Raw genomic sequence first — 10,526 nt, 5'->3', positions numbered from 1 at the left:
AGACGTATAGGAACTTGATAATCACTTGATAGAGACTCCTCATATAGATTTATATTGTTTTAACCCGTGTTCCCCTCCCCCAAAAAAACCTCTATTAAAATTGTTTATATTAAATTTTAATTAAAAATTTTAAATTTTAATTTAATTAAAAATAAAAATTTAAATTTAAATATTAATTATATATTTTTCTATAGGGATTTTGAGCAAGAACCCAATTTTTTTAGCCTAGGACCTATACTACTCATATAAAAATGGTTTTTCACATCATAAATGCATACAACTCAGCCCAGCCCCCAGAGTATTGTATTTATGGAGAAATGACACTTACAAACAATCAACTTGTGATCAGTGAAGCGTTTGATGACTTTGGTCAGCTATGATCGTGTTGCTTCTGCCACTGATTTGCTAAGTACATAGTCAATCTGATGCCAGTGCTGCCAACATGTGTTTCTTCATGCTGTCTTTAAGTTGAAACATTGTACGCAGGATTGTACGCTGAAATTGGTACAGAACTCTAATAGCATTAGTCCATTTGAATTCATATTACGGTACCACGCCAGTGTTTACCGATGACAGATGGCCATGATTTCCAGTCTATGCCAACACGAGCATTAAGATCACCTAGAACTATGATGTTGTCATCTTCTGGCTGTATCCGTGTCCCAACATGGGACATAGGGATTCAATCCAGAATTTTTCGCAGGATGTGTGCTGTTCCCAGCAGTGCGATTTTCTGCACTTCTTGGGTAGTGTGCATGGTGGCCAGGGAGTTCCTTAAGGTTCTTCTCAAAACCATTCTTTATATAGCCAAGTGCTAACTATATGGAGTCAAATGTTTACGAGTTATGCATAAATAACCGAAACATAAATGACACTATATATCCGCCCACGAAAGTCCAAAAATAGCTCAGACATAATCGTCTTTCTTCTTAATATTAATACCGTTCTACGCCATTCTTCCCCAAACACTGTATGAACAAATATAACAATACTATAATAATAACAATATCACCAACTATGTGAGTATGTGTGCGTGTGTGTGTGTGGGGGGGGGGGTCTGCGTGTGTGTGTGAATATGGGTGTAATGTGTGAATGTGTATATATTGGTGTGGTTTTATACGAGAGTGAGTGCATGCCTGTGAGGACGTATGAGCGTTGAAATGATTTTAAAGTTACTTGTACAGAAAGTAGGCCCCTACTATCGTTTTTGTATCACAATTTTTCATGTTGTATAGCCTTAATTGTTTTGTACTGTATTATTCAGAAATTTTATTATTTTAACTGCTGAACACTATATTGCATCTATAAAAAAAAATACTCCGTGAAAAAGACCGTCTTCAGTGGCCCCCTACATGTATTTGTTTTTGAATTACGTGCAATAAAGAATAAATAAAATAAATAATAATAACACACGATTGTAAACGTTTACGATATACAGCAGAGGCCTATTTCATTAAACTTATTACTAGATGTCTGATATTAGCGCATCACTGCATATTATATGCACTGTGGCATATATACAGGAGTACCCCGTTTCTATTCAATAGGTGCGAACATGAGACTGCGTACAGCCATGCGCTGTATCGTGCGTAACATGGGTGCAGCTTAGTGGTGCTTGCGTCAGCACTGGAGGCGTGCGTCATGCCGTCATGACACAAAGCTAATATTTAATGCAGGTATTATACGGTAAGAAAATCATGCTGATAACTATATATATATGCGCCCGGACGCTGAGATTTACCGCACCCTGTGCCCCCCCCCCCACGCATACACGCGCGCACACATACATAGGCCTACATACATACATACATACATACATACATACATACGTACGTACGTACGTACGTACGTACGTACGTACATACATACATACATACATACATACATACATACATACGTACGTACGTACGTACGTACGTACTGAAGGAAAAACAGAGGGATTATGATTATGGACACTGATAATGACTAATAAACACAAGGAAGAGCATGATATGCTGTTTTATTACTGTAATTTGCTCCAAAATTGGCGGGCCTACAGAGCTCTTTTCTGGCGGGCCTGCAACTTTTAGGAGCTATAGGCCCCGCAGGCCTACAGATTTTTCTGCTCAGTGGCAAACACTGACACACACGCAACTGACATACGCATACATGTATACATTCCCAATCCCACACACATCCAAGCGCACACGCACGAACATACGCCCACACACACGCATGCACGCACGCGCACGCGCACAGCAACATGTTCACATGCACGCATGCATGCACGCACACACGTACATGCTAGGGCACATTCACATGTACTCACATATATATGTGCAGAAGTGGACACAAATATACAGAAACACAGGAATAGGCAATGAGCTTCATAAATATGTTTTTTGTAACCTGAGCTACCAGTTAAATTACTGACAAACAGAATTTTAAAGTTAATTCCTGTGATATTTTTGTTTATTATATAATTTTGCTCTATAAGTAAATCACTATACTATGTGTGCAGAACATCCTAATTGTTTTGCCTACACAGTATCACAACTCTTGAAATACTGGGATGGGTTACTGAAAACTAGGAGTATTTTAATGGTATTGTTCCACATTTAGACGAAACATCAAATTGATATTCCTCTAATATAAATCATGAAAGACTTATCGTATGAGTCCATAGAAAACATTGGAATATGAATGTTCTGTGTACATCCCATGGATGCATGCATGGCCCCAGGTGGGGTTGATTCTTTCACAAAATTACAACCAGATTACACCTGTAGGATTTATTCACGTAGAACAAACAAGATCGATGGAGAGGTTCATTTGTAGCGTGGTACTCTCTTGAGAAGATACGCCCCCGCTACCTCTTCCATCTACAAATTGTATTCATACATTATAACATATATCATCAGGGAAAAAATGTTTAAAAAAATTTCGGGGGCTACTTTTCAAGCTCGCGTGCATGAAAATAACACTCTAAAATTTGGTTTGCATTGAACTCTATATGCAAATTTACGGGGGCTCGTTTTGCCATTTCCGGGGCTCTTTTTGGCATTTCGGAGGCTAAATCGCCCCGAGCCCCCGTGTATTTTTTTCAGTGTGTATCATCTAATGTAACAAATATAACATGTAAAACTTTCCCCTCCCTCGCATTCCTTTTCCCACCACTCAGGAGAATACTCTCCCCCCTCTCTCTATTTCACAATTATTCTGTTTATCTCTTTTTTTGCTCTTTGACGGCTTGTTTTTTAATGTCCACATGTATGGCTTGACAAACACGGTATGACAAACACACCACCACATTTAGTAGGGCTGCACAGATGGGTGTAAGCAGGAAAGTCCCGATGGTACAAACCTGGAGGTTAGAGAGGACGTCATGGGAGTGGTCGCCATCAGGTAACTCGATCCTCGGTCCCTTACTCAGTGATACGTTCGAATCGCCCGATGACGCCAGAGATGGGGACGACATCGCCACACTCTTATATAGCACCAGGCGGGTCTAGTTCAGGTTATAGGCCGCCTCAAATGTTCACAAACACACTAATTGTAGGCGTAGTTAGTCCAATCTTCAAGCTTATCGGTGCAAGCGAACAGTACGCATAGAAATACTGTTGACTGTGTGTGTGCGTATCGAATCTCCCTCGGTTGGTCAGTATTGATGATAGGCACTGCAGCTAGTGATTAACACTGCACAAAAAAAGCATGCACGGCACATGGAAAAGAAGAGTTAATGCAATATTATTAATGATCACACCAACAAATGATATCCCAGAAACATGCAAGAGGGAAAAGCCTGTGTTTACAACCAAAAGCCATTTTAACCGAGTAGATAATGAGATATACTAGACAATAGACAACTACATCTTTCTTAATGAACTGAAAGTTGAGCAGAATTTTTTTTTTAATTACTAGAAGATATATTAACACTGAATGAGTCAGAAATTGTATGTCTAAGTCGAACAGTGCAAAGACATTTAGAAGTCCGAGTGCAGTTACAGAGCGGTATATCTACCATATCCTTATCCAACACCTGTACTGGCCTAACAATCACTATCCTCACATGACTCTATAACAGTCGTGCTCACTAGCTATATCACTATCAGACAGGATCTGTTTCTACCACATGACGACCAAGCCCTTTCTCTTTCTGGAATGCCATTCAAGCATGTCAGCTTGCTATCATGATTATGAAATCAATGAATTTCCTGCGTATTTTCACAACCCCACGAACATTTCGAAAAATTATTTTGCAAATTACGTCAGATTGCGAACGTCGTGAACATTCTGTACGCCGAGTACATGACGAAATTTCACCATGAAATCAATATATGTGATGATCACGCTGTCGCTGGTAGTGTCAAGACTAAGAAATGACCGAATCAAAGGATAGGAGGATTTATTTTAGAATTTGTACGTTCAATTTACTACCTCCACCGGTACTGTTAGCTATAATTAGTCCAGAAACCAAAAGCGTTTGCCAGCGTGTTACTGTTAGTGTTACTGTTAAGGTGGGAGGGAGCAAAACAGGCACACCATCCACTTACTGAGCACTATGGAAAATTACTAAACGCTGATCACATACGAATTCAATTCATTTCAAATGCCTAACAATACATACCTGAACAGATGGTGGCAAGACATGTGGATTTAGATTTCCAGAGCTACCGGTTCCAATTAGGTTTCTAAGCGATCCTGAACTCATTTTAACGGTGTAAAATGAAGTATTATAGGAAGATGGTATCGCCTGTCAGCACACAGCAAAACAGGCAACGACAAGAGGAAAATTCCAACCGCAGCTATGACGATAACTGCGCTCTCTCGGTGGTGCCACCTACTGGGATAATGTTAAACATCACCGCATTTCACGTGCATATCGCGTGTTAGCTGCGCGCGCATCTATTTATACGTCCGCTATAAGCAGCGTGTAGAAGCTTCGCAGCGTCGACAACGCGAAATGAAAAATGTATATATATAAATAAAGTTACTCCACTTTGTCATATACACTAACAATGTAACAATATTCGAAATAAGCAGATGTCTTATTTGCTGCGGTATATACGATTTTAACCATTTCTTTAAATGAATTTCTTATTTGCTACGCGCGACTTCACGGTTTGAATAAATATATATATACAACGTTACGGCTGCCTACTTCTTAAATAATATTCTATTATTCTATTAAAAAAATGTGCCCTGAGCGTGTGTTTGTAATCTTAAAAATTGAAATAAAATAACGCTTGGTAGTGCTTCTTTCGTAAAAGTTTGGTGTGTTCCGGATTAGATGCCATGAACGCAATCGGTCAATTACTCGAGACACAGAAAATTGACAGAATGCCACTCATGCGGAGGCCATTGTTCCCATGTACGAAACAAGGTACCGGCATAACATAATTCGGTGCGCACGCTTATAAAAATAACATGTAAAATGTTAAAGTCGAAAATAAAACGAGCATGTACTATTTTTAACCGCACGCTCTGGTATTGTTTCATGTACAGCAAACGTATCAGCGCGGAAAGTTACCAGTCCGTCGATTGCTGCCAACTATGAAGAGTCAAAAGTTTAAGAGTTATGCATGAATAATCGCAACATATATGACACTATATACCCGCCCACGAAAGTCCAAAAATAGCTCAGACATAATTGTCTTTCTTCTTACTACCGTTCTACCGTAATAATACCGTAATAATATAATACCGTTCTACGCCATTCTTCCCCAAACACTGTATGAACAAATATAACAATATATACTATAATAATAACAATATCACCAACTATGTACATATATATATATAGCTTATATAGCTATATAATATATCTTAGTGTTGGTGTTATTAGAGTTATTACTGCTATTATTATGTTATTATTATTACCTCCGCCAGGGGCTTGGCGGAGGTTATGTTTTCACCGGCGTGTGTTTGTTGGTTTGTGGGTTTGTGTATAGCCTAACTGGAAAAGTTATGGACGGATTGTCATGAAATTTTCAGGATACGTCAGAAATGGGCTAACTTAGAATTGATGAGATTTTGGCGGTGATCCGGATCCAATTAATTAATTAATAATAAAATTTTCAGGATAGGTCAGAAATGGGGTAACTTAGAATTGATTAAATTTTGGTGGTGATCCCGATCCAATTAATTAATTAACTAATTAATTAATGAACTAATTAATTAATTAATTAAATTTTCAGGATAGGTCAGAAATGGGGTAAAACTTAGAATTGATTACATTTTGGCGGATCCAATTAATTATTTAATTAATTAACTAATTAATTAATTACTTAATAAATACATTTCACATTGAGAGAATTCAGCTGCCTTGGCGGAGGTCTGCGCTCTCCGAGTGCTCTAGTTGTTATTATTATTATTATTTCCAAAGTGGATCACGGCATTAGCCAGTGGCTTCTGGGTTGGCCGTGTCCCAACCTGGGGCATAGTGGTTAATCCAGAAGTTTTCGCAGGATGTGTGCTGTTCTCAGTAGTGGCGATTTTCTGCACTTCTTGGGCAGTGTGGTGTCAGGGAGTTCCTTGAGGTTCTTCTCAAAACCATTCTTTATAGAGCCAAGTGCTCCACACACCACTGGCACAATTGTCGTCTAAGTATTCCACATCCTGCTTATTTCTGATCTCCAGATTTTGTACTTGGTGATCGAGTTTGTCTCTTTCCTTCACCATGATGTTAGTATCATCTGAGTACGGCTACGTCAATCAGCACGCATCGTTTGTCTTCTTGTTGTGGAGCACTATATCGGGGCGGTTTGCAGGTATGTGCGATCTGTCTGCACTGCCATCCACATTATGGTAGGATCTTTGATGTTGGTAACTGGTCTCTGAGTATGTTATATCCATTTGTCAGGTACTTGCTCACAGTTCACTGCAGATTGACCAGTGCAGATAGCTGGCTACCTAAGTTATGGGGCTTTGTGTACTCGTTGCATGGGCCAGCACTGTGCATCCGCAATGTGGCTGATGGTCTCCTCTGCCTGCTGCGCATTCTGCATTTGCTGTTGACCTGTTGCTTGAGGATGTTGAGTCGATGGTTCTGGTGTTGAGTGCTTGGTCTTAGGCTGCAATGATCAGGCTTTCTGTCTCCCTTTGAGCCCGGAAGACTCAGCCAGGTAGCGTGCAATCTTATTGACAATGGCCTGTCGGGGCTCTTGTAGAATCTTCCATGCAAAGGCTTGTTTCTTCAATACTTCGATCATCTCTCTGCTCCATATTGGCCTTCAGTCTCTGCTTTGTTGAGGATTGGCCGGTGGCCTGAGGGAGACAAGTATTTGCTTTGGATTTCTTTAGCTCGCGTAAGATCGAGAGCGTGCGTGGATGTTTCGAGACTGATGGATTTTGATATAGATTTGTAAATTTGTCTTTCTTAAGCTCAATGTCGCCTAGACCTCCAATGGCAGTGTTATACGCAGACATCAGTTCAATGAAACCACGACCACCATTTTGCCTCTTGATGTACAGTCGCTCTACGTTTGCTTTTGGGTGATGGAGCCCGATATATATGGTTAGTAGCTTTTTTTGTCTGTCGATCCATCCTTTCGATATCTGATCGCAACCAGTTGATCACCCGAAGCTGTACAACGGGAACCGGGAGTGCCAGGATATGATCGCTGTTATCTTGTTTTTTGAGCAGAGCTCAGACTTGAGAACTAGGCGGACTCGGCGATAGTACTCCTTAGCAATGTTCTCCTTCATCGTTGCATAATGAATACCATCGCTTTTCGTCTATCCCAAGATATTTGTAGGTGTCCTTGTGATTCAGACTTTTGTAGGGCCGTCTTGCCATCAAGCTCGATATTTCGACTTTTTACTAGCTTACCACCTTTTAAGATTGCGGTTGCACACTTTTCCAAGCGAACTCCATTTTGATGTCATCACTGATGCTTTGACTGTTACAATGCCGTCTAACTCATATTCGTTCTTGTGAACAGTTTGAGGTCATCCGTGTAGAGCAGGGTGGCTGATGGTGTTGTGTTTATATACTGTAAAATCCAGACCCTGTCTATTCAGCATTATTATTATTATTATTATTTATTATTATTATTATTATTATTATTTCCAAAGTGGATCACAGCATTAGCCGCTGGCTTCTGGGTTGGCCGTGTCCCAACATGGGACATAGGGATTCAATCCAGAATTTTTCGCAGGATGTGTGCTGTTCCCAGCAGTGCGATTTTCTGCACTTCTTGGGTAGTGTGGCATGGTGGCCAGGGAGTTCCTAAGGTTCTTCTCAAAACCATTCTTTATATAGCCAAGTGCTAACTATATGGAGTCAAATGTAACGAGTTATGCATAAATAACCGAAACATAAATGACACTATATATCCGCCCACGAAAGTCCAAAATAGCTCAGACATAATCGTCTTTTCATTCTTAATATTAATACGTTCTACGCCATTCTTCTCCAAAACTGTATGAAACAAATATAAACAATACTATAATAATAACAATATCACAACTATGTGAGTATGTGTGCGTGTGTGTGTGTGTGGGGGGGGGGGGGTCTGCGTGTGTGTGTGAATATGGGTGTAATGTGTGAATGTGTATATATTGGTGTGGTTTTATACGAGAGTGAGTGCATGCCTGTGAGGACGTATGAGCGTTGAAATGATTTTAAAGTTACTTGTACAGAAAGTAGGCCCTACTATCGTTTTTGTATCACAATTTTTCATGTTGTATAGCCTTAATGTTTTGTACTGATTATTCAGAATTTTATTATTTTAACTGCCTGAACACTATATTGCATCTATAAAAAAAAATACTCCCGTGAAAAGACCGTCTTCAGTGGCCCCTACATGTATTTTTTTTTGAATTACGTGCAATAAAGAATAAATAAAATAAATAATAATAACACACGATTGTAAACGTTTACGATATACAGCAGAGGCCTATTTCATTAAACTTATTACTAGATGTCTGATATTAGCGCATTCACTGCATATATATATGCACTGTGGCATATATACAGGAGTACCCCGTTTCTATTCAATAGGTGCGAACATGAGACTGCGTACAGCCATGCGCTGTATCGTGCGTAACATGGTGCTCTTGCGTCAGTGGTGTTTGCGTCAGCACTGGAGGCGTGCGTCATGCCGTCATGACACAAAGCTAATATTTAATGCAGGTATTATACGGTAAGAAAATCATGCTGATAACTATATATTATATGCGCCCGGACGCTGAGATTTACCGCACCCTGTGCTCCCCCCCACGCATACACGCGCGCACACATACATAGGCTACATACATACATACATACATACATACAACGTACGTACGCGTACGTACATACGTAATACGTACATACGTACTACGTACATACGTACATGTACATACGTACATACGTACATACGTACATACGTACATACGCACATATACACGCACGCGCGCGCGCGCGCACGCTCACACCGGTCTATAGAACACGTCTATTCTGATTTGTCTCGATCATTCAGCTTCAGTTTTATTTACATCCCCCACCAACCCATCGTCATGTCTCGGTGTAAAGTGTGGTTTGCAGATTGTAGAAATAGTAGGTTGTGTTTAGAAATGTCGCGACGGTGGTTGCATAATGCGTTAGGCGGCGGCAGCGCGTCTGATGATGTATAGATGGAGATGCGAAACGGTTAAGAGGGAAGTGTTGTGCATGTGGGCAGCGGGTGTGGTTGTCCGGGCGCGCACGACTTTCTTTGTTAGCTAGAAATGTATAAAGGGAAGGTTCTTGGTTGTGAGAAGGTCGGACGTGAGTGTGCGAGGCACGCGGCTGCGTGCGCGCATGTGGGTTGAGAAACAATAATACTATTGCTGAACTACGATAGCTACTGCTTGGACTTTGTAGTTTTCCTTATTCATCGCTACAACAAATCTGCTTTGAACCGGGTAACGTCATCTCCGTCGTTACATTTTGATGCCGTCGACAGTTCAAACCGGGTTTGCGGACATAACGCAAGATGCTACCACTACAAACGATTCACGAGCCACGGAGCCACGGAAGATAACTGGAGAAGGAAGAAGAAGACTAGAGAGAGAAACGGAGAGCGGACGAGAGAGCAAGAGAGACAGAAGAAGAGAGAGAGGGAGAGACGGAAGGAAAGAAGGCAATGCTGAACGAGAACGGAAGCCGAGAGAAGAAGCTAGAAGAAAAAAGAGGAAGATATAATGCCGTGAAAGTGTTGCATTTTTCCTAGTATTAATTTCGCTGTGCTAACGCTGTTTATTGTCGCCTGACTGCTAACTATACTGACGATATTGCCTGTTGCACATTTATGTAAGTGGAGCGCGGACGGTTTGTGTCACAATAGAGCGTTATAGAGTGCATAAGGTATAGAGGGCGTTACACGGGCCGAAAGAAAGACTACGGGGGAATTCTGTGGCAGCATATATACGCTGGGAATCCTCCACATAACGTGTCAGGGAGCCGCACCCAAGGCACCCCCGAAGCTACGTCCCTGATGTGTGACACGCATCGACACTCATGTACTCACACCGGATACGCCACGCCTGACGTACTAGTGTATGAGCGGCTACGATATGCGGGT

General features: G+C 40.9%; 1 protein-coding gene across 2 annotated transcripts in view; it reads right to left on the bottom strand.

Annotated features, from left to right (window-relative positions):
• The window catches only part of LOC106820722 (pyruvate kinase PKM-like), a 50,168-nt gene extending 45,356 nt beyond the window's left edge, over positions 1 to 4,812 (bottom strand). The window contains exons 1-2 of one of the 2 annotated variants that reach the window (XM_014825229.1): positions 4,607 to 4,696; positions 3,344 to 3,675 (exon numbers count right to left, since the gene is read on the bottom strand). In XM_014825229.1, coding sequence (XP_014680715.1) covers positions 3,344 to 3,457 — 114 coding nt within the window. In that variant the 5' untranslated portion in view covers positions 3,458 to 3,675; positions 4,607 to 4,696. Of the gene's footprint in view, positions 1 to 3,343; positions 3,676 to 4,606 lie in introns of both variants that reach the window. The other variant, XM_014825230.1, reaches the window with a different exon arrangement.
• Between the last annotated feature and the right edge of the window lie 5,714 nt (positions 4,813 to 10,526).

This window comes from Priapulus caudatus, unplaced genomic scaffold, assembly GCF_000485595.1.
Source record: "Priapulus caudatus unplaced genomic scaffold, Priapulus_caudatus-5.0.1 Scaffold44, whole genome shotgun sequence".
In the NCBI taxonomy this organism is placed as follows: domain Eukaryota; kingdom Metazoa; phylum Priapulida; class Priapulimorpha; order Priapulimorphida; family Priapulidae; genus Priapulus; species Priapulus caudatus.
The sequence above is the reverse complement of the archived record's forward strand: the minus strand, read 5'-3'. Positions and strand labels throughout refer to the sequence as shown.